At 35.9% G+C, this 24315-nt stretch overlaps 1 protein-coding gene and 1 long non-coding RNA gene across 7 annotated transcripts in view; one reads left to right on the top strand and one right to left on the bottom strand.

Annotated features, from left to right (window-relative positions):
* Nucleotides 1–24315, bottom strand: part of LOC123557382 (transient receptor potential cation channel subfamily M member 2-like) — a 153478-nt gene that overhangs the window by 41639 nt on the left and 87524 nt on the right. For all 6 annotated transcript variants that reach the window (XM_045348818.2, XM_053543740.1, XM_045348821.2 and 3 more), the window contains exons 20-25: nt 22370–22544; nt 21859–21912; nt 20251–20286; nt 19187–19307; nt 15506–15704; nt 478–626 (exon numbers count right to left, since the gene is read on the bottom strand). In XM_045348818.2, coding sequence (XP_045204753.2) covers nt 478–626; nt 15506–15704; nt 19187–19307; nt 20251–20286; nt 21859–21912; nt 22370–22544 — 734 coding nt within the window. The remainder of the gene's footprint in view (nt 1–477; nt 627–15505; nt 15705–19186; nt 19308–20250; nt 20287–21858; nt 21913–22369; nt 22545–24315) is intronic.
* LOC123543338 (uncharacterized) lies at nt 2170–9841 on the top strand. The gene is made up of 5 exons (XR_008371022.1): nt 2170–2289; nt 4215–4316; nt 4986–5065; nt 5964–6040; nt 8740–9841. It is a non-coding gene; the product is annotated as an uncharacterized LOC123543338 (long non-coding RNA).

The following is a 24315-nucleotide window of genomic DNA, read 5'->3' as shown; positions in this document are numbered from 1 at the left end:
CCGACAACCATGGGTCATATGTGTGACACATAGTCTAATCATGGGGAACATTTCTGTGTAGTAATAAAAACATCCTTCTAAGTATGCAATTAAAAGATATGGAGCAGAAACAAATTTTTAACTTGACCTTGAACAGTGACCTTGACTTTTTAACTGACAAGCATAGATCATGTGTTGACACATTTTCTCAACATGGAGAACATTTGAGTGTAGCAGTAAGATAATCCATCAATAAAAGTTATGGAGGCGAAACAATTTTTACTTGACCTTCAATAGTGACCTTTACCTTTGCACAATATACATATATCTCTCTATTACAAACCAAGTTTTATGAACCTAGCTTGAATACCTTTTGAGCAACTGCAGGATCCAGATTTGCAGACAGACATATAGATGGATGCAGGGCACTAACTATAGTCCCCTCTGGTGCTCCACCGGTAAGAGACTAATAATAGCCAAAGTAGTCAGTAATCTTACATTTCCCCTTGTTTAGTCTGCATGGCCTCCTTCTCAGCAATTACCTCCTCATTGGACATGTATTCTCTCGCAACTTTCTTCCAAAACATAGTATCATCTATCTTATTCTGTATCCGTATAGTGCTCTTTAGCTTGTTCATATGTTTACTCTGTAAGAAGAATTTAAACTGTTCAACATTTGACCTACAAGTGTGACCTTGATTTTTAAACAAGTGACTTGAGTGATGGGATATAAACGTTATTTTGACAAGGTAAACTAGAGCTGAAGGTGATGAAGGTAACCCCACACAGGTCAAATACTTTTGGAGTTACGTGCGACACAACATTAAAATGACCAATTTTTAACTAATTCAGGGGCCATAACTCCTACACGACTGAATTAATCCGGACGCGAAACCCCAGGTGCACAACTGCACATGCTGACCAACATTCCTGTAAACTTTGGTGACATTAGGTGATGAAGGTAACCCCCACACAGGCCAAATACTTTTGGAGTAACGCGCGACACAGCATTAAAATGACCAATTTTTAACTTATTCAGGGGCCATAACTCCTACATGACTGAATGAATCCGGATGCGAAACCCCAGGTGCACAACTGCACATGCTGACCAACATTCCTGTAAAGTTTGGTGACTCTAGGTCAAATACTTTTGGAGCTACGCGTGACACATTAAAATGACCAATATTTTACTAAGTCAGGGGCCATAACTCCTACACGACTGAATGAATCCGGACGCGAAACCCCAGGTGCATAACTACACATGCTGACCAACATTCCTGTAAAGTTTTGTGACTCTAAGTCAAATACTTTTGGAGCTAGGCGCGACACAACACTAAAATGACCAATTTTTACAAAGTCAGGGGCCATAACTCCTACATGACTGAATGAATCCGGACGCAAAACCCCAGGTGCACAACTACACATGCTGACCAACATTCCTGTAAAGTTTTGTAACTACGTCAAATACTTTTGGAGCTAGGTGAGACACAACATTCTCGGAAGGACGGGGGGCAAAAAAAACAGTCTCATAACTGAGCAGAGAAACTAACATGCACCATGCACAACTAGGGTTACTACTGATCACTTGTGTCAAGTTTCATTGAATTGTGTGCATGGGTTCAAGAGATCAGGCATGCACAAAATTGCATATGCAGACTATGTATATAGTATAGTTACAAAAACCAAAGTGCCATAACTCAACAAATTTTTTTCTGAATTAATCTAACATGCACCTTGCACAACTACTGTTGTTACTGATAGCTTGTGTGAAGTTTCATTAAATTATGTCAAGGGGATGAGGAGAGTTGGTGTGCACAAGACTGTGTCTATTGACAGATAGACAGACAACCTGAAACCAGTATACCCCACTTACAGCTTGGTTGTTCATGTTACAACAATTTATGCTTGCTTTATGAAAATTCTTCCTTTGGTTTGTGAGATACAGACTGAACACAAATTAAAGCCAATTGTTCTTTAAACTCTAACCTGGACCTAATGACCAGGGGCCGTATTCACGAAGCATCTTAGAAATTTTCTTAGATTTCACTAAGAAATTTCTTAACTTAAATATTTTGACTTAGTAAAGAAATTTTCTTAAAATCGTATTCATAAATCATCTTAGAAAATTACTTAGCTAAGAAAAATCTTTTCGTTAAGAAATTTCTTAACTCTGTTGCTATGGAACAAAAGCTGCGCGCGCAGCATCATCAATCGAAAAAAAATGGCGGACGACGTCGACTCGCTGCGTGTTTTCCAGATGTTTTAACGAAAAACAAAGACAATAACTAGATATTTACGTTTATGTTGGTGGTAAGTAATTTCTATTACATTACTGATATAAATGACATCAATTATTGGTTTGTGAAACTTCGGAGCCAGAAAATATTTGCCCTTTGAACACGACTTTTCATGATGGATTTCTGCGGCGAGTTAGTCATTTCAAAAATTGTCATTCGCGATGTTGGTTATAATTATTTGTGTAATATAAGTATGTAGGTAAGATTAGTAAGGTAAACAGATATAAATATATCAATTTAATTTCAGACAGAACAGCATTTTTAAATTTCAGTTGTATACTTTCACTTTCGGTTTGAAAATTTTGAAATTATTTGGAAATTATGTATGTATACATGGTTTGCATAAATTACTTTACCAAGACTAACTAGAGAATGATATTTTACCAGACTAGACAGGTCTAAGGAGATCATTGATCTATCAGGGAATTACAAGTTACAGCATACATGTAAACATTCACACAATGACAGCTGTCTTGGCAACAACCATCACTTTTTTGTTAGTTTTGATTACAAGATGAAAATTATGTTTTTAGACATGTCTATGTGTATGAATGACAAATCAACTGTGCTTTTGGCCATAAAATTTATAGGGTGTTTAAGTCATGTCCTAGATTTTGACACATAACACATTTTTCAGGTTTTTGTGCAAAAGTGACTGCAGCTAATTGCATTTTATTCTGCTACATGTATTTGATATATTTTAATATGACTTATTTATCTACAAGAAAGGAAGACTTCCCTAGTTTCTTTAGAGAGATCATGCAGTCATTCAATATAAAAATGAAATTTTAGTCCCATTCAAATAAATGATTACTTTCACTTTGAAGAACAGTCTGCATACTTTCCTCTCTTAAAAATTATTCAGTATTTTCAGTATTTAAGATACCCTACATGCAACACAATAAGCAAGGTTTAAACAGTGAAAGCAAGCATTCTAGTTTTTTGTGGTCACATTTTTTAGAAATTTGCTGAATCAAGTGTTTGCAAGAGTTATCTTTCCTGTGGTTATTGCTACTGTCACCTCCACAATTGTCACTTGTAACACAATAAATCCAGCCATTTTAAAGAAAACAATACAGTTTCATTTTTTATTTAATATTATCAGATTTAAAAAGCTGACATGTTTATGTTACACAAGGTTTCCAAATCTTAAAATATCACACAGTCTGGCTGGTATACTTCAGTGACTCCACCATTTCAAAATTAATGAAATTAGTGCAACAATGCTAAAACTGCCAAAAAAAAATGAGTGAAGGCTCTTTTTGGATATGAATAATTTTATAAAGATTTTTTTGAAGATAGGCTATTTTTTGGTTGTTAAGTTAGGCAATTTGGAACAGATGTTTGCTCACAAGTTGTAAGTTTGTAATCAACTTCTACATTCAGTAACATTTAGTTTTGGTAAACACATGTCATGGGTTAAAACTGTATTCACTTGAATTACAAGACATGCTGCCAGGTGAAAATTTATAGGCTTTGAGTATCAGAAAACCACTATATTAGATTCACAAATTGGATTTAATGAATAATGATAAATGTATAACAAAATATCTTCAAACAAGTTGCAAGAATGAATATTGGCCATGAATTGAAGTTGCATTTTTTACTTTTCTTGACTGTGTTATATGCAGAAGTAACCCTAGCTTCTGGTTGTGACTTGTGTATGTTATACAGTAGCTGCAGTTAGCTCAGTAAGTAGAGTCTCACTGTAAGCAAGGGGTCCTGAGTTAGAGCCCCATAGTGACTGCACTTTTTCTCTATGTTTCAAAATCTTCAGTGTCCCATTCCTTTTTCAGGCAAAGGCACTAAATGTAATGTCTTTCTGCATATTAAAATTCCATTTCATTAATATTTGGTGTTGATGTCATTGTGACAAAATTGATTTATTACTTTTTTGATTACTGACATTGCACATTTATAGTAACAACTTCATTGCAGGAATGGAAGATGGTTTGTCTTGTTGTAGCAGATCAGCACTGACAGTGAGGTATTTACAGAATGAATAACTGTAACATGTGATTTCTTGATTAATCTGAAAAAGTGAGTGATGCTTTAAATTTATAAGGTCAATAAACTTAACCCACCCATAATGATAATTATGAAAGTTATTCATCCATTGAATTTCATGTATACCTTTCTGGTCACCTAGTGAATAGATTAATCTGTAAGATTGAGAAACTAAACAGTATTTCATTATTAATACAAGATTTACAGCAACAACTATTTTTGTACAGTTTTTTTTAAATTAAATTTATAAAAGATGTTTTATTCCTGTAATCACAATTAGAAGTAATGTTGATAAAATTACAGAGGTTAATTTGTCTGGCTCAAGATTTGAACCTGTGACTGTTGCTCTAACAATCTAAGATTCAGTTGTTGGATTTCTAGCCAGAAAAAATCCTGGCAAATGCAAAGCAGGCCAGGTATCAGACTGAATAGGATTCCAAAACAAGTTTTACTTTGTATAATAGTTTTTTTTTTACTGCATAAGCTTTATTTTGAGTAATAGCTTCTTCTAACATTGATTTATCAGTACCTTGAAACAGTTATTGAAGTATAGTAAGTGCCTTTTTAATAGAAATTTATTGCACTGATTCATTTAATAATGTATACATACTTGATTTTTAGATCATTCAATTGTTTATTTGTTTATGCATTTTGCAACTTCAATGTCAAAATGTAAGTTTTATAATTTTATTGTATATAAAGGTGCAAGTTCACATTCTGGTTGGCTGTTCAGTGTAATCAAATTCCACCCACATCAGAGGTGCTCAGGGAGAGACAGCAATGTAAGTGGTTCTCGGTTTATTTATAATTGCTCTTAATTCCCAAATGTTTTTACATACCTGTTGCAGATTTTTTATTTTATTATTTTTTGGAGGGGGGGGGGGGGGGGTGAAGGTTTGATACCAATCAGTTTGGGAAATTTTGAGATGCTGAAGTAAATATGCAAATTGGGAGTTTTATTCTTTAAATGTTGCATTTCACAAAAAAATTGTTTACAAATGACTTAATTAATTGAGTACAGTTTCAGTCTACAGTGTCTAAATAGTTAAATTTGTTTCTGAGAGCTCCTTGACAAAGCTTGATTATCATTATATTTTATTTCATGTGGTAGTGAAGTTATAAATAGCCAATGTAAATGTCTCCAGGATTTCAACATGAAAACATAATACTTAGGCTGACATTTTTACAAATTGTGGAGTTACTGGAAGTAGAATAGAATGATGCATCAATACTGACAATTGTAATTTAGTTTCACCATGCTAAAGATTTTCAGTTGCATTGTCAAATCAAGGGTTGATTGTAATATACATATAGGACCATGATAACATATTTAAAGATGTGCTATGCTCATTTTCACTAGTGAGATATTTTATTTTAACATGTAAGTTTTAATATAGAAAATTCTCATCTGATCAGTTACATTCAATTTTACTGAATAAGTCAAATAAATATGTTTATATAAAGCTTCAGCCACAATTAAGTTTTTAAAGCAATTGCACTATATTAAAAAAACACAACCAATTACATGTATGTTGTGTTTACATATTCACTGTATAGAAATTGCTCATATTTGCATAATATGAAATTTGGGAACAATATACCTTGTGAAGCACAATTACAATTTCCATTAACGTTCTTAATATTTGTGCTTTTCTGTAATTAATAGAATCAATATTTCAGATGGAACATAGTGGACAACATGCTAGCACACAGACAGAAACATTTTGGTTGACAGTGGATTCAAGGTTATACTGTGGGTAAGTTAGATATTTTGTTTTTATCACTGTTAACACAAAACTTTGAGCAAAGCTGTCTACAATACAAGTAAACACAAAACTTAGTGCAACAATATCTACAATTTTAAATTTTGTATACTTTGGGATATACATACAAGCAGTACTGGTTTTAGCTCACCTGAGCAGAGTGCTCAAGGTTAAGCTATTGTGATCACCCTGTGTTGGTCCTCCATCCTTTGTTACTGGGTCATCTATGGTTAAAAAATAGGTCTCTAGGTCAGTCAATAGGAAATATTGTTAGTGCTCTAGAGACCACATTTTGTGTTTGATCTTCATACAAAAATTTCAGAATGTTTGTCATCATGAATTCTAGAGCAAATGTAAAACTGGATTACATGAGATCAAAACTAGGTCTTTTGGTCAAATGTAAAAAAAACTTATCAACATTCCAGAGGCCACATTTTATACATAATGTTCATGAAACTTTGTCAGAATGTTTTTATGCCCCCGAAGGGAGGCATATAGTTTTTGAACAGTCGGTCTGTCAGTCTGTCGGTCTGTCAGTCTGTCCGCAATTTTCGTGTCCAGTCCATATCTTTGTCATCGATGGATGGATTTTCATATAACTTGGCATGAATGTGTACCACAGTAAGACGACGTGTCGCGCGCAAGACCCAGGTCCGTAGCTCAAAGGTCAAGGTCACACTTAGACATTAAAGGATAGTGCATTGATGGGCGTGTCCGGTCCATATCTTTGTCATCGATGGATGGATTTTCAAATAACTTGGCATGAATGTGTACCACAGTAAGACGACGTGTCGCGCGCAAGACCCAGGTCCGTAGCTCAAAGGTCAAGGTCACACTTAGACTTTAAAGGATAGTGCATTGATGGGCGTGTCCGGTCCATATCTTTGTCATCCATGGATGGATTTTCAAATAACTTGGCATGAATGTGTACCACAGTAAGACGACGTGTCGCGCGCAAGACCCAGATCCGTAGCTCAAAGGTCAAGGTCACACTTAGACGTTAGTGCGGGAGGTCGTGGGTTCGATCCCCGGCCGCGTCATACCAAAGACGTAAAAATGGTACTAGCAGCTTCCTCGCTTGGCGCTCAGCATTAAGGGGATAGTGCTAGGACTGGTCAGCCCGGTGTCAGTATAATGTGACTGGGTGGGGTATCATGCCACGTGTCTACGGCGTGATATTCCAGTGAGGCAGCACTATAAAGTTGGGCATTGTGCTCACTGCTACAAGTAGACACCGTCGTTTATATGACTGAAAAATTGTTGAAAAAGACGTTAAACCCGAACACAAACAAACAAACACACTTAGACGTTAAAGGATAGTGCATTGATGGGCATGTCCGGTCCATATCTTTGTCATCCATGGATGGATTTTCAAATAACTTGGCATGAATGTGTACCACAGTAAGACGATGTGTCGTGCGCAAGACACAGGTCCGTAGCTCAAAGGTCAAGGTCACACTTAGACGTTAAAGGTCATTTTTCATGATAGTGCATTGATGGGCGTGTCCGGTCCATATCTTTGTCATTCATGCATGGATTTTAAAATAACTACGCATGAATGTGTGACACAGTAAGACGACGTGTCGCGCGCAAGACCCAGCTCCGTAGGTCAAAGGTCCTAAACTCTAACATCGGCCATAACTATTCATTCAAAGTGCCATCGGGGGCATGTGTCATCCTATGGAGACAGCTCTTGTTCTCTATAATCTAGATTAAATTTAAAACTTGGTTACATTTTTTATCAGAAACTAAGTCAATAGGGAGAGTCTTGGAAAGAGGTTGTTGATAACTCAAGATGCCACATTTTCTACTTTGTCATGATAAATCTTTGTCAGAATGTCTATGTCTAAAAAATGTAGTATAAGTCTAAAACTTGATTACTCAATGTCTAAAACTAGGTCAAATCATAGGAAAACATCGATAACACCCCAGAGGCAACAATTACTACTAGATCTACATAAAAATATGTCAGAATGTTTCTCTCTTTGAAATCTTTGAAGTCAGGTTGAAAACTGGGTTACCTAAGGTAACAGGGTCACTAGGTCAAATCACAGAAAAACGTTTTTAACACTCTAGAGGCCACATTTTATGCTTAGTCTTCATAAAACTTTATCAGAATGTTTGTGTATGTGAAATCTATGTCAAGTCCCAAACTGAATTATCTAGGTCAAAAACTAGGTCAGTATGTCAAATCATAGAAAGTCATTGTGAACACTCAAAGGCCACAATTTCTACTTGATATTTATGAGACTTAGTTGAAATGTTATTCTGGTTAAAATCTAAGATAAATTTATAACTGGGTCACTAATGGGAGAAACTAGGTAATTAGGTCAAATCATGGAAAAACATTTATAAATACTTCAGAGGTCACTTTTTCAACTTGATCATCATAAATCTTTTCAAAATGTTTGTATGAAATCTAGGTCAAGTTCAAAAGTGGGTACTTTAGGTCAAAAATGTGTGTCACTTGGTCAGTCATTGAAAAACTTACTGAACTACCTGATTTTCATAAATCATGGTCAAAATGATTGTCCCTAAAATCTAGACCAAGTTAGATGCTAGGTTATCTTGGGTAACTAGGTCAGGTGAAGGCCTTCTTGTTTATGTTTTTAAGGTTTTCACTTTATATGTAAATTTTTAACAATTCATGATCAGGATATATATAAACTTACATGATGTCTTCTACATTTCAGTATGTTGAGGTGACTTCTGTTCCAAAATTACCAGTACAAAACACAGGAAGAAAATAAGCAGTGGAAGCCTGATATTAAAAACATATTAACATTTGTGTAGAGTGTGTTATGTAAATGGAAAATATGTATATCTTATGCAGTATCTAGACAGTAAAACTTGATCTCAAATAGAAGAAATTTCAAGAATATAGTATGGCTTACACCAAAATTATTGACATAGATATATCTTAAGAGTTTTAGCTGAGTGATTCAAACTTTATTACCTGCATCATATAGTCAAGTGCACTGTTTCCTTTTAGTTATGAACTTTATTTGCTTACAAGTGGTAAATTACTGTTTAATGCTATGTTCACTAGTAAGTCTAGTAAGTCAGTCTGTCAAATATTGTTCACTCTAAAATATTCATTGAGAAGTGTTTCTATATTTATCAGAAAAATTACCACAAATATCACACTAACCCTTGATTCATATATCAAAGGTCAAGGTCACACTTACATGTCAAAGGTCAAGTCAGATATTAGTCTGACTGTAAATATGACATGCATGAAGCCCTTTTATTTGGCAGATATAATTGTCCAACAAGATTGTGTTTCAAAGGGTCAGGGTCACAGTTCAGGGTCAAAGGTGGTGCCAGATCATACAGCAAATATAATTAATGAACATCATCAACTTTGGAAAGTCAGAGACTTTGAAAATCGATTACGATCATTAAAAAGTTTCAAGAAATCTTACTGTCTTGAAATATTTTGCTTAATTTGCTCACTTTACATGTATTATGCATGAAACATTTATTATAAGTACTGTGAACGAATTTTATATACCATTTTAACAAAGAAATATTTGTTTAGTTTAAAGTAGATGTGTGTGTGTGTGTGTGTGTGAAAACCATGATTTGGTCAGTGAAAATACAGAATTTCATTTGTCCTTGTTGATGGTACTTTGACCTCTGGAAAGCGCTTTAATGCATTTTTGTTGTCTGATTTTCTGGTAGACAAATGTCTTACGCTTAATTCACTTTTATATGGCACTTGTTGCAGATCTTGCTAGCTACATATCATGTTAATATGTAATGAGTGATATGTTCAGTAAAAATTAATCCTTACGAGGTTTTGTTTTCAATTTCATTATCTTCATTGGAATGTACGAAATGAAAAAAAGAGGAGTGAAGACTGCAACTTAAGCTTGTCTATGAGCAGTATTAAAACAGTTCACCTATTTGACCAAATCTCAATGTCTAGATTTTTATGCCTATGCTCCTCCCCCCACCCCCATTCCCCTTCAATGGAGAAGGTGCATATTGCTTTACTTATGTCAGTCTGTCAGTTGGTAGACAATCCTGTTACTAACCAATGACCAGACAATAATTTTGTCTACCGTGATGAAACTTTATAGGATGATTGATTGTGGTCAGTAGATCACATTTTTGCGTGTCAAGGTCAATGTGGTAGGAGACTGAAAAACATTTCTAATGACAATTATGTAACTTATTAGATAACTAATTAAACCTAGGCTTGTAAACATTTGCATGTGGCCTGCAAAGAACCCTTCTCACTTTAATGGGTAGTAGGTTCAGGGCACAGTAACAGCATGACGGATTTCTATCAACTGCTGAATAACTTTAAAAAAATATATTTATCATTCAAGATTGATAAGCTGCCTTTATTCATCAGTTCATGCAAACTACAATTTTTTTAAGTTTATGTATACGCATCTTGCGAAAAGTTACATCTTTCTTTTTAATGATTGACGCTATAGGTTATAATTTAATGAATCATTCGTAATCACGGGAACACATTGTAAATGGAACATATACCAATACTATAAACGAGTTTCATTTTTTAATCCCCCGCCGTGGCGGAGGGATTATAGGAATGGTCTGCGTCCGTCCTTCCGTCCGTAACAAAACCGTGTCCGGTCCATATCTCCTAAACCCCTTGAAGGATTTTCATGAAACTTGGGTCAAATGATCACCTCATCAAGACGATGTGCAGAACCTATGAGTCAGCCTTGTCGGTTCAAGGTCAAGGTCACAACTCAAGGTCAAAGGTTTGAGCCTGCCATTTTGTGTCCGCTCTACATCTCATAAACCCCTTGAAGGAATTTTATAAAACTTGGGTCAAATGATCACCTCATCAAGACGATGTGCAGAACCCATGAGTCAGCCATGCCGGCTCAAGGTCAAGGTCACAACTTAGGGTCAAAGGTTTTGAGCCTTCCATTTTGTGTCCGCTCTATATCTTCTAAACTCCTTGAAGGATTTTCATGAAACTTGGGTCAAATGATCACCTCATCAAGACGATGTGCAGAACCCATGGGTCAGCCTTGTCGGCTCAAGGTCAAGGTCACAACTCAAGGTCAAAGGTTTGAGCCTTCCATTTTGTGTCCGCTCTATATCTCCTAAACCCCTTGAAGGAATTTTATCAAACTTGGGTCAAATGATCACCTCATCAAGACGATGTGCAGAACCCATGAGTCAGTCATGCCGGCTTAAGGTCAAGGTCACAACTTAGGGTCAAAGGTTTAAGCCTTCCATTTTGTGTCCGCTCTATATCTCCTAAACTCCTTGAAGGATTTTCATCAAACTTGGGTCAAACGATCACCTCATCAAGGCGATGTGCAGAACGTATGAGTCAGCCATGTCGGCTCAAGGTCAAGGTCACAACTGAAGGTCAAAGGTTTGAGCCTTCCATTTCGTGTCCGCTCTACATCTCATAAACCCCTTGAAGGAATTTTATAAAACTTGGGTAAAATGATTACCTCATCAAAACGATGTGCAGAAATTATGAGTCAACCATGCCAGCTCAAGGTCAAGGTCACAACTAAGGGTCGAAGGTTTGAGCCTTCCATTTTGTGTCCACTCTGTATCTCCTAAACCCCTTGAAAGATTTTCATCAAACTTGGGTCAAATGATCACCTCATCAAGGAGTCAGCCATGTCAACTCAAGGTCAAGGTCACAACTGAAGGTCAAAGGTTTCAGCTCTGTATCTCCTAAACCCCTTGAAGGATTTTCATGAAACTTGGGTCAAATGATCACCTCATCAAGACGTGCAGAATTCATGAGTCAGCCATGTCAGTTCAAGGTCAAGGTCACAGCTAAAATCAAAGGTTTACCCTTTCACTATCCATAGCAGTGGCGGGGGATTTAGCTGTCTTTCAGACTGCCTTGTTGTATGTCATTGGCTCGTGTTCGAAACACAACAAGTGACTTTTGGTAGCCTAGAGGTTAGCGAAGGTCATGCACAAATGTTGATAGGATAACTTTTAAGTGAAACTCTGTAGGTATGATACAATGGAATGTTTTGACCAATGTTGGAATCCCTTTATTTTGGTGTTGCGTTTGGCTTATCACTTTTCTTCTGAGCCCCATACCCAGGAAGTTAAAATCACGAAAACTGCGATGATGAATGTCGAAATTACGATGTTGAAAGCACCATGATGAATGTTCAAACCAATATGGTGAAATATCGAATCAATGATCATAGTTTAGTGATGTCGTGTTTTCATCAACACTGTATCGTATTCCCAACATCATAATTTCGGTTGTCGGCTTTATCGTCCATATTTCATCACCATAGTTACGACTTCCATCATCACGACTTCGAGCATCATGGTCTGGCGAGAAAAATAAAAACGCGACACTGCAGGTAATACACACGGCATGAGTGTGTACGTAAATGAACCTGCTAAACATTTTTACTGTAGGTCAGGAGGAATCAACTTTGGTACCAAACATGTTACTACGTTTACGAGAGCTTAAAATACCCGTGACAAGTTGACTATACGGAAAATTTCATATTTCGGAATTATAAATGGACTCTGACCTTGTAACTTTCTGACCGGATTCGAGCATATATTTACCTTAGACCCAATGATATGCGTCAGCCCTTTCTAATAGTGTATCATTTGTAGTGTATGAACACAACGTCCATCACAAGCGCCAATACATTAACAAATAAGTATATTTTTCACAAACAGCGTGATTTCAAAATGTAGTCGGTTATATTATTGAAGTTTTCATTAAATCACATACCCGACAGAGCATTCTACAATAATTGTTTAAGCTGACAAATCATTTTCGGTACACAAACTATATTTTGTACAGACAGGCAAACATAATTGAGCTGCGCCATGAGAAAACCAACATAGTGGGTTTGCGACCAGCATGGATCCAGACCAGCCTGCAGGCTGGTCAGGATCCATGCTGTTCGCTAACAGTTTCTCTAATTGCAATAGGCTTTGAAAGCGAACAGCATGGATCCTGACCAGACTGCGCGGGTGCGCAGGCTGGTCTGGATCCATGCTGGTCGCAAAGCCACTATGTTGGTTTTCCCACGGCACGGCTCATATGAGGTTTGTTTTATTTCGAACGTTTAGATATTATTTTCTAGGAGAAGGTATTCTTAATATTATTGATGTGAAATAAATGTGTTAAAAGTAGTTTTCTCCTTATTTTTTAGTATATCTTAAAATCAAATTTGTAAAAGTTAAGCAAATGTCCCCGATGGAGCAACCAACGGAAAAAAATAATTATTTTCATACTCATTTAGAAAATTTATTCAGCTACATTTTAAAACAGATTTCAGCAAAATATCTTTTTCCCAACATTTTCTACAATTAGTCGAAGTCGGTGATTGTTTTAAGAAAGTGGCCGAAAATACCATTTATTCATATTTAAGAAATTTCTTAAAAGTTAAGATAGCTGCCTAGTTATCTTAAATTTTAAGTGAAAAATGCATGTTTTAAGAAATTTCTTAGCAAACTTAAGTTTAAAATGTTTTGTGAATAGGACTTAAGATATTTTCTTAAAACTAAGACGAAAATTGTAAAAACTAAGAAAAATCTTAGAATATAAGGAAAAACTTAATATTTAAGAAATATTTTTTATCTTAGTTGCTTCGTGAATACGGCCCCAGGCCATTAAGTTTCTAGTCATATTATCATGGTGAATACTTATGTATTCAATTAAACAATCTGAAATAAAGCTATCTGAACTTTGACCCAAAGTGTGACCTAGTGACCAGGGTTGTGGCATAGTGCCCGTTGAACACTGTCTTGATAAGGCAAACAACTGATGTTTTAAGAATACAATTCCTGTGGTTTATATGAAGTGGGCATCTTGCCTTTAAGCTCCCAAGTGTGACCTTGACCTTAGATGTAGTAGTGATGGGCCGACTATCGGCGACAATCGAATAATCGTCGGCGTTGCATTCATGAGCACGATCGCCGACTTCACTTTTCCCTGACCGATTAATTACTTGGCATCCTAAACGGATGATTTAGTTGTTTCAGACCTTTTTCTTTTTGGTATTTACAGTTCTTTGGTACAAGTACACCAAGGGAAACTACTCTACGTAAAAATGGCTTCCTCCAAAGTCTCGACAGAAACTGAGGTCTTCTGTGATCACCCATATTTTGGAAGATATATGGCTTATACAAAATTAAGCCGGGAAAACCATCAACCTAAACTCTTGACATAAGTATGGCAGTATGCATAGCATGCCGTAAGACTTAGGCAAGTATATTAGCAAAGGTATTTTCAATTTTTTATTTTGTGGGACTGAAATCATTCCAGTTGTTAACTAAGAATTAATAAACTATTTAATTAATACTTTTTTTGGCTCCAAACGATTTAATAACACAATATCACTGGATAAGTCATTGGTGAAATTAAGACGAGTACCTGATTTGAAGTTTACTATCTTCACAAATATTTTTATGCTTTTAACTTACTTGTGTTTATGAAGGGATACAATAGAAATAGGATATTTGATGTCTGTGAAGTTCATTTCTTAAGTAATGACATAAAACATACACTGTGAGGTGAACTTATAGATATGCAACTAGAGTAACCGATTATCCGATTATATCCGATTAATCGAATCGGTTGGCTTGTCCGATTATGCCGATTAATCGATTGGCAAATCTAACCGATTTGCCTATCACTAAGATGTAGTGACCTGAAACAGACCTGATTTAAGTCCAATTATCATGGTGAACATTTAAGTGTAGTTATTTGAATCCAACAAACTGTTTCAGAGATAAGCATTTGGGGTGGCATTACCGGCTAACAGACCAACAGACCTCCAGTGCAGCCCTCATATATTCTGTACATGTACTTGTTGTACCCGGGGATGTATAATAATCAGACATGAAAATATGCACATGTCCACTTCATACTGATATCAAGTTTCATTCGAACTGTATGGAGACTGTAGGAGATGAGTATACAAAGTGTGACAGACTGACAGACAGACTGGCGCATGGATATTTTAAACACTATATGCTCCTCCTTTCAACACTTCAGGCATAAAATTAATAAATACTTCTATTACAAAAAAAACCTGTACATTCCTTAATTAACAAGAAAAATGTAGTATATCTGAATGGGCATAGCTGTTTCTTTGGTAAGTTTGACCCAATCAAATAAACTTTATAATGTATTTAAGCCTTGTGTATACAATATAGCATTCAGTATAAAACCAGAGCAAGTGCTTTAACAATATTACAAAGCGTATTCACAAACTGGCAGTATCAATGAAAGAAACGTAATAAATTATTAAACCCTTTTTTAACAAATGTACAACATGTACGATTATACTTGAACTTTTGTTGGCACAAACAAGCAATGGCTCAAACAAATTTCCACTGATCCTTTGAAGTTTAGCAAACAAAGATGGGCTGTTGTGTTTTGTAAATATAGCACAAGCTGTTTTTTTTTTTCAAGCAGACTGAAAGAAATTCTTGTATATATGTAACCTGCCTTACCTTATCCTTAGCACAGCAATTGTATTTCAGTTTACACCGCCGACATTTTTTGTAAATAGAATGCAGGAACAGGTAGAGGAAGCTAAATATGGTAAACGGTGGCGGAAGACTGAATCGTTCAATGAAGTCAGCAATCAAAGCATATCGTTGAAATTTCCAAACCTCACTGGCTACTTGATCAACCTTTCCAATTGTCAGTCTGTAAATCAATAAATGCATGAAGATTTATATAAATTATTACAAATTACTCTGTAATATCTATAACAATAAACTGATGTGAACTTGATTTTCTCTCATGTGTTGTTTAAATGCTACTTCTACCTATTCTAAAGCAATTAATCATTTTTTCTTTCTATATATGTAGTTACAGAATATATTCTTCGGAAATACAGATTAATTTCAGTGAGATACAGTCAAACTCGCTTTATACGAACTCTTCGGGACCTGGGAAATATGTTCGTATCAAACGAAATTCGTATTAACGAATGTATGACTCCCGGATAATTTACCCGAGCATGTTGGACAAGTATCACCGGTATCTCAATGTGTGTGTTTTGAATTTTTCAGTAATCTCATCATCTACGGCTGCACTCTCTCCACAAATTTACCTAGAAACAATATTGTGTTGCTTTTTAAACTTGTCAATAAATACGTTTGTAGCAATAAAGTCAGTATGGCCTAACAGTTTTGCAAAATCATTGGCCTTTCCTTTCAGAAATTCTCCACTTAATGGGATATCATTTATTATCTCAATTTTTGTGTCCAAAGAAATTGCTTTTCTTTTTATGCCAGACTTAGACGCAGCCATTTTAGATACTAAAAGTTCACTACATGGCCCTGAAACGTACAATGAAATTATATTTTCATGGACAGGTGTACAAATGAAAGTGATTATCGCTCAATTGCTAAAGACATTATTATTTGGACTCGATTGTAATGAATAAAATAATTGCATTAATAGTGTTAATCTCTTGATTATGTATTTGTCGATTACAGGTGATAATCACTTCGATTAAATATCAGCACTGTACAGACTCAAACTGTTAAAAAATCAAGCGTAGCAAAAAATGACCGCCGACTTCTAAAATTAGTTCGTATCAAAGAATGGAAACTTATAATATTTTAGCTCATCAGGACTTCTAACATGTGTTCGTATCTCCCGAAAATTTGTATGAAGCGAGTTAGCTATTACCGAAATAATTTTACAAAGAAATAGAAGGACTCAGCCGGGGAATCCGGACTTTGTTCGTTATAGCCGAAAATTCGTGTCAAGCGAGTTCGTATTAAGTGGACTCGACTGTATTCCCAAGACCATTTGGGCAAACTAAAAATGTATAAGTACCAAATAACCGTCAGCAAGAAATGCAGTAACACTACAAAATCAAGCTTCAACATTTGACATCGGACACTTTGATATTACTACAAATGTACATAATGCTACCGATCGCACTGCTGTAATGCATATCTCAGTGCATCTCATAATCTCCGCAAACTTGGCAGGTTTAGATACGAAACTGGTATGCAAGCTTCAAAATATGAATATCACATGCAATACTTGTAACATCACCACTAAATTTAATAGTTAGCTCATACATGTATTGCCTTATTTAATGTCAGATCAGTCCATTTTTTTAACAGTACATTCTATCATTTTTATGGATGATTTGTATATAAACTGTCATACAGCTGGTTAACGTTACTTATAATGGCATGCTATCATCTACACATTGAGTAGACATTTCATCTGATTCCTGTATAATGATGGATGACAACCTTTGTCTCAATAAAAGATGAACACCAAGTTTTATGTCTACCGGAACAGAAACCATTTTCTATTTCAGCAGCAATGACCTTGACCTGAGTGACTCCAAATACAGTCCCAATTTTGTCTCGATAAAAGCAATATAAACACAGTGTTGACAATAGGTGTACCCAAACTAATGTTACAGCCCAGAAATGATCTGTTTGATGCTCTTGCTCAAACAATGACATACTCTATTCTATTGTTTGAAAATACAATTCTAGCAAACAAAAAAAGATTTTGCAGTAACACTAACAAATTTGTTATCAGACTACCCACATAACAAGAGGGTCATGTTGACCCTGGATCGCTCACCAGTGTAATATGAGCTACATGTTTCAATATCAAACTGATGATTTTTAGAAATTTTTTGGAAGATTTTCCTATGTACAATCAAGTAACCCCTGGGGCGGGGCCAATTTTATCCTGAGGGTCATGATTTGAACAAAGTTTGTAGCAGTCTACTAGGTAATGTTACATATCAAATATCTAAGATCTAGGCCTTCTGGTTTATTTTTTGCAAATTTATGAAGATATCCCTATGTACAACCAAGTAACCCCTGGGGCTGGGTCAATTTGGCCCCTAGGGGTCAAGATTTGAACAAATTTTGTAGAGGTCCCCTAGGCAATGCTTCATGTCAAATATCTAAGCTCTAGGCCTTCTGTTTTTCTTTTAAGAAAATTTTGAAGATTTTTCTATGTACAATCAAGTAACCCCATGGGGCGGGGTCAATTTGACCCTGGGTGTCATGATTTGAACAAATTTTGTAGAAGTCTACTAGGAAATGCTACATGTCAAATATCTAAGATCTAGGCCTTCTGGTTTATTTTTGGAAAATTTTTGAAGATTTTCCTATGTAAAATCAAGTGACCCCTGGGGCGGGGTCAATTTTGACCCCGGGGTTCATGATTTGAACAAATTTTGTAGAGGTCCACTAGGCAATGCTACATGTCAAATATCTAAGCTCTAGGCCTTCTGGTTTATTTTTAGAAATTTTTTGAAGATTTCCCTGTTAAAATCAAGTGACCCCTGGGGTGGGGTCAATTTTGACCCCGGGGTCATGATTTGAACAACTTTAGGAGAGATCCATTAGGCAATGCTACATGTGAAATATCTAAGCTCTAGGCCTTCTGGTTTATTTTTAGAAAATTTTTGAAGATATTCCTATGTAAAATCAAGTGACACCTGGGGCGGGGTCAATTTTGACCCCGGGGATCATGATTTGAACACATTTTGTAGAGGCCCACTAGGCAATGCTACATGTCAAATATCTAAGCTTTAGGCCTTCTGGTTTATTTTTAGAAATTTTTTGAAGATTTTCCTATGTAAAATCAAGTGACACCTGGGGCGGGGTCAATTTTGACCCCGGGGTCATGATTTGAACAATTTTAGTAGAGGTCCATTAGGCAATGCTACAAGTCAAATATCTAAGCTCTTGGGCTTCTGGTTTTTGAGAAGAAGATTTTTTAACATTTTCCTATGTAAAATCAAGTGACTCCTGGGGCGGGGTCAATTTTGATCCCGGGGTCATGATTTGAACAAATTTCGTAGAGGTCCACTAGGCAATGCTTCACACCAAATATCTAAGCTCTAGGGCTTCTGGTTTTTGAGAAGAAGATTTTTAAAGTTTTTCCTTTCGGTTGCCATGGCAACCAGAGTTCTGCATGGAATTCAATTCTTTGAACAATTTTTGTAGAGCTTCACCCAAGGAACATTCCTGTGAAGTTTGGATGAAATTGGCCTAGCGGTTTATGAGGAGATGTCATTTAAAGAAAAAAGTTTACAGACAGACGATGGACGGCAGACGGTGACCCATCCTAATAGCTCACCCTGAGCTTTTGGCTCTGGTGAGCTAAAAACAAGAATGGACAATACTTACGCAAACATTGCAAACAGCAGTGTGACAAGCACAAGTTTACAGATGAGTAAGTACTGCAGGGTGATCACATATGCTGAGAAACTAGAGACTGGGCATTTCTGCAAGTCCTCAATCTGCTCAGCTGAAATATTAAGGTATTAATTGTACATACATAAATACCTAAAACTCATATCTCAATATACTTTTTACTACTGCTCAACATGAAGACAAGTAACCAATCTCAGTTAAATGATTACTAAAACTCAATACTTCTAAATAACTTCAAAATTCTCAACACTGGATGCTATTTTCAGAAAATTTCACCTATTTCAATAAATTTTACTTCCAAAACCCACACAACATAAACATGAATGCATATCTATGCCTCCAGGAAAATTTCATCTAAGAATCCATTGTTTACCATTAGCAGTGACCATTTATTTTGACACGTGTTAGAATTATGATCAGTCTATCAAAGGATTAAATGACAACCCAAGATCTTGATAATTAAATAAATTAATGACCTTGAATTAAATAAATGATTAGCGGATTAATTTTTAATGTTTACATATGACATCTTCATAGACTTTATTCTTAGTGCAGTATCATTAAAAGTGTGCATTTACATGTAGTTATTAACAGAAATCCATTAGCCAGCGTAAAGATTTAACTTAGGACTATGGTTTGATTTTGTAATTGGTCACGCAGTTTCATAAACACGCAACTTGAAAGTTGCATGTAGGTAAGTAAACAAGTGAGAAAAAAAACTTTAAAATTAAGGCATTTTATAAAACTGCCATAATTCCATAATTAAAATGACAGAGACATCGAAACATCATACAACTACATCTACAGAATACACTGCATAATTAATACTGAATATTTATGGCAGATGTAGATGTTGTACTTGTTCATATCACTGCACTTCAAAATATTGGAAACTTCCAAAAACCAGACTTTTCTTCTGGTCCCGCCAAGTTACACTGTTTGCAAATCCCCTTCAAATGAAGTTAACTGAATGAATCTTCCTTGTAAGGCTTTATTTTTACAGTCAGCTTCATAGACATGTTTAAAGAGTTACTTACATTGTTGTGTGTAAATAGAACCACTGTAATAAGCAGCTGAAATGAAGATGTAAATATGTCCTAGAAACAAAAATTTACCAAACTGTTGAAAATGAAACATTATAAAAGAGAGTAAACTTATAACAAATGGATCATATCAGATATTTTGCAGTTACCAGATCAAGCTACTGGCCAATTTGTCCCGAACATTTTGTGATGTCCAATATTTTCCCTAACAACTCTTATAGCAGGTTTATCTTTTTATTAATTGAGTAAAATGCTTGAAATACAGTCGTATCTTTTTTAAAAACAAACTCTCTAAAAATCTGCATTTCTTTCTAGTCCAGCAGAACCAGAATAAATAAAGTTTATAGCAAGAGCTGTCACAGGAGACAGCGCGCTCGACTATTTCGAAGCTGGATAGTGAAACTGGGCACATCTGAGGAAACTGGAGCCGTCACCGGAGTTTTTAATGACTCCAATGGTGGATGAAGATATTGCACAATAGCTCGAGTCTGTGTCAAAAATATTAAGTAATAACAGAGGTAAAGATAAAGTGTATCAAAACACTATATAAGTATAATTCTAAGCGAAAAGGGGGCATAATCCATAAAAGTTTGGTGCAAGAGTTATGCACCTTGTGTCATATGATGTGGGTGATGATGTGGAACAACTACTTCAAGTTTGAATCAAATGCATTTTGTAATTACTGAGATATAGTGAAAATGTATCACAATTAACCTTAAATTATAAGTAAAATGGGGCATAATTCATGAAAAATTGGTGCCAGAATTATGGACCTTGTGTCATATGATGTGGGTGATGATGTTGAACAATTATTTTAAGTCTGAATCAAATCCATTCAGTAATAACAGAGATAGAGTGAAAGTGCATCAAAACTTTAACCTGAAATTCTAAGTAAAAAGGGGGAATAATTCATGAAAAATTTGTGCCAGAGTTTTACACCTTATGTCATATGATGTGGGTGATGATGTTGAACAATTATTTTAATTTTGAATCAAATCCATTCAGTAATAACAGAGGTAGTGAAAGTGTATCAAAACTTTAACCTGAAAATCTTAGTGAAAAGGGGGATAAATCATGAAATACTGGTGCCAGAGTTATGGCCCTTATGTCAGATGATGTGGATGATGATGAGGAATAAGTATTTTAAGTTCGAATCAAATCCATCAAGTAATTACAGAGATAAGAAGAAAAAAGAGAAAATGTAAAAAACTTTAACCAAGGTGGGGAAGCGGAAAGACGCCGACACCTGGTCGAGTAGGATACCTCTCCTTATACTTTGTATAGTACAGCTAAAAATGATTCATATAAACATCAATATGGGTATCATGAAAACACAATGTTACAGACATGTGAGTTTTTAGTGGCACAATGGTCAAGGTTGCTGGTTAATTCCAATCTTGGCCATGTTAAATTCTTGTTCAGCTGTTGTGCTGCAGTTAGAAGGTTCTATCAAAATACTCTCCAATCTGCTCATATAGCATTCAGAGACCTGCTGTCTGCCACCACCATTCAGTATGTGTAAAATATCATTTTGCATTCACCCCTTAAATTACAAGCTTTAGCCTGTTTAGAAATTTAAACCAAAGAAAAAACATGACCTACGTGCATGACAATATTCTGTTGTATTTCTGTACACAGGGGAGCAAGCAGGATCACCTAAAGTAGAAACATCATAAATTACTTTATTATGTATATCTGTAATATTACAGATGCGTATTTTTTATTTCATTAATATATGACTTATACAAATTGAGAGATCGAAAGATCTAAAATATTTATTCGAATATTTTTAACAGCAATAGCTGTCTACAGTGGCCTAAATGGGCCTTAGTTGTATATCTGATAAAGGAGTGTTTTCCTACATGTATGATGTATTGCTTTCTTTCATAAAAAAACCTGTACCTTTAAGAATATAATACTCTTGTCAAATAAGAGTGAAACAATGACCCCTGTGAGGGTCCAATATTTAGCTAAGTACAGAATTTCCAAGTTTTCTTTTCAGATGTCAATTGAACTCCATTTTCTGAACACATCCATATTTCTTAGCATAAAATGTTTATACACATGGCAAAATAAAAATCTACAGTGATCAGTAGACTTGGATCCAACTTACCATTCAAGTCATCAACTTGTGTAAGGAACATGCCATATATAGGTCTTGTGATGACACGTTTAATGAGTTCCTTGGTCAGCGGCCAGTGAGGATACAGTACTGCCTGTATAGTTACCCCACCAGCTATCATAAATATGAGAAACATGCGTACAAATGCCACAAAGTCATGCTTCACCTGAAGTCAAAATAAAAATCTGTAAAAATCACAACACTAATAACAAGACCTGTCCAAGGACAGCAATGCTTGACTATTTCGATACTGGATAGCGAAACTGGCACATCTGAGGAAGCTGCAGCTGTCACTGGAGTGTTTGATGGCTCTAATATGGATGAAGATATTGGACAAAAGTTTAAGTCAGTGTCAAATGTATTTACTAATAACAGAGATAGACGTAAAGAGTACAAAATATTAACAGTGTATCAAAACATTTACTAAATACAAAAGGGACGTAATTCATGGCAAATTTTTGCAAGAGTACTGCACCACGTTTAATATCATGTGGGTAATAAAGTGGAACAACTATTTTAAGTTTGAACAAATCTTTTTAGTAATAAATGAGCTGGAGCTAAAGTGCCTCTTAACTTAAACCTGAAATTTCAAGTAAATAAGAGCTGTCTCCATAGGATGACACATGCCCCCGATGGCACTTTGAATGAATAGTTATGGCCGATGTTAGAGTTTAGGACCTTTGACCTACGGAGCTGGGTCTTGCGCGTGACACGTCGTCTTACTGTGTCACACATTCATGCATAGTTATTTTAAAATCCATGCATGAATGACAAAGATATGGACCGGACATGCCCATCAATGCACTATCTTGAAAAATGACCTTTAACGTCTAAGTGTGACCTTGACCTTTGAGCTACGGACCTGGGTCTTGTGTGTGACACGTCGTCTTACTGTGGTACACATTCATGCCAAGTTATTTGAAAATCCATCCATTGATGACAAAGATATGGACCGGACACGCCCATCAATGCACTATCCTTTAACGTCTAAGTGTGACCTTGACCTTTGAGCTATGAACCTGGGTCTTGCGCACGACACGTCTTCTTACTGTGGTACACGTTCATGCCAAGTTATTTGAAAATCCATCCATCGATGACAAAGATATGGGCCGGACACGCCCATCAATGCACTATCCTTTAATGTCTAAGTGTGACCTTGACCTTTGAGCTACGGACCTGGGTCTTGCGCGCGACACGTCGTCTTAATGTGGTACACATTCATGCCAAGTAATTTGAAAATATGTCCATCGATGACAAAGATATGGACCGGACACGCCCATCAATGCTCTATCCTTTAATGTCTAAGTGTGACCTTGACCTTTGAGCTACGGACCTGGGTCTTGCGCGCGACACATCGTCTTACTGTGGTACACATTCATGCCAAGTTATTTGAAAATCCATCCATCGATGACAAAGATATGGACCAGACACGAAAATTGCGGACAGACCGACAGACTGACGGACTGACAGACAGACAGACGGTTCAAAAACTATATGCCTCCCTTCGGGGGCATAAAAAGGGGCATATGGACCTTGTGTCATTTGAAGTTTCAATCAACTCCAATTAGTAACAACACAGACATGTTGAAAAAGCATCAAAATTGAACTGAACTTGAAAGCCAAAAGTGAAACAATTCATAAAATATAAGTGTCAGAATTATGGCCCTTGCGTCAAATGATGTGGATGATGATGCAGAACAATTATATTAATTTTGAATCCCCTTCAGTAATAAAAAAGATACAGTGAAAATGCATCAAAATTAACCTAAAATTCTAAGGGGCATAATTCATGAAAAATTAGTACCAGAGTTATGGACCTTGTGTCATATGATGTGTTTGATGATGCAGCACAACTATTTTAAGTTCAAATCAGATTCATTAAGTAATAAAAGAGATAGAGCGGAAGTGCACCAAACATTTAACCTAAAATTCTAAGT

This window comes from Mercenaria mercenaria, chromosome 5 (assembly GCF_021730395.1).
Source record: "Mercenaria mercenaria strain notata chromosome 5, MADL_Memer_1, whole genome shotgun sequence".
NCBI lineage: Eukaryota > Metazoa > Mollusca > Bivalvia > Venerida > Veneridae > Mercenaria > Mercenaria mercenaria.
Note: the sequence above shows the minus strand (reverse complement) of the source record. Positions and strands in the feature narration are given on the sequence as shown.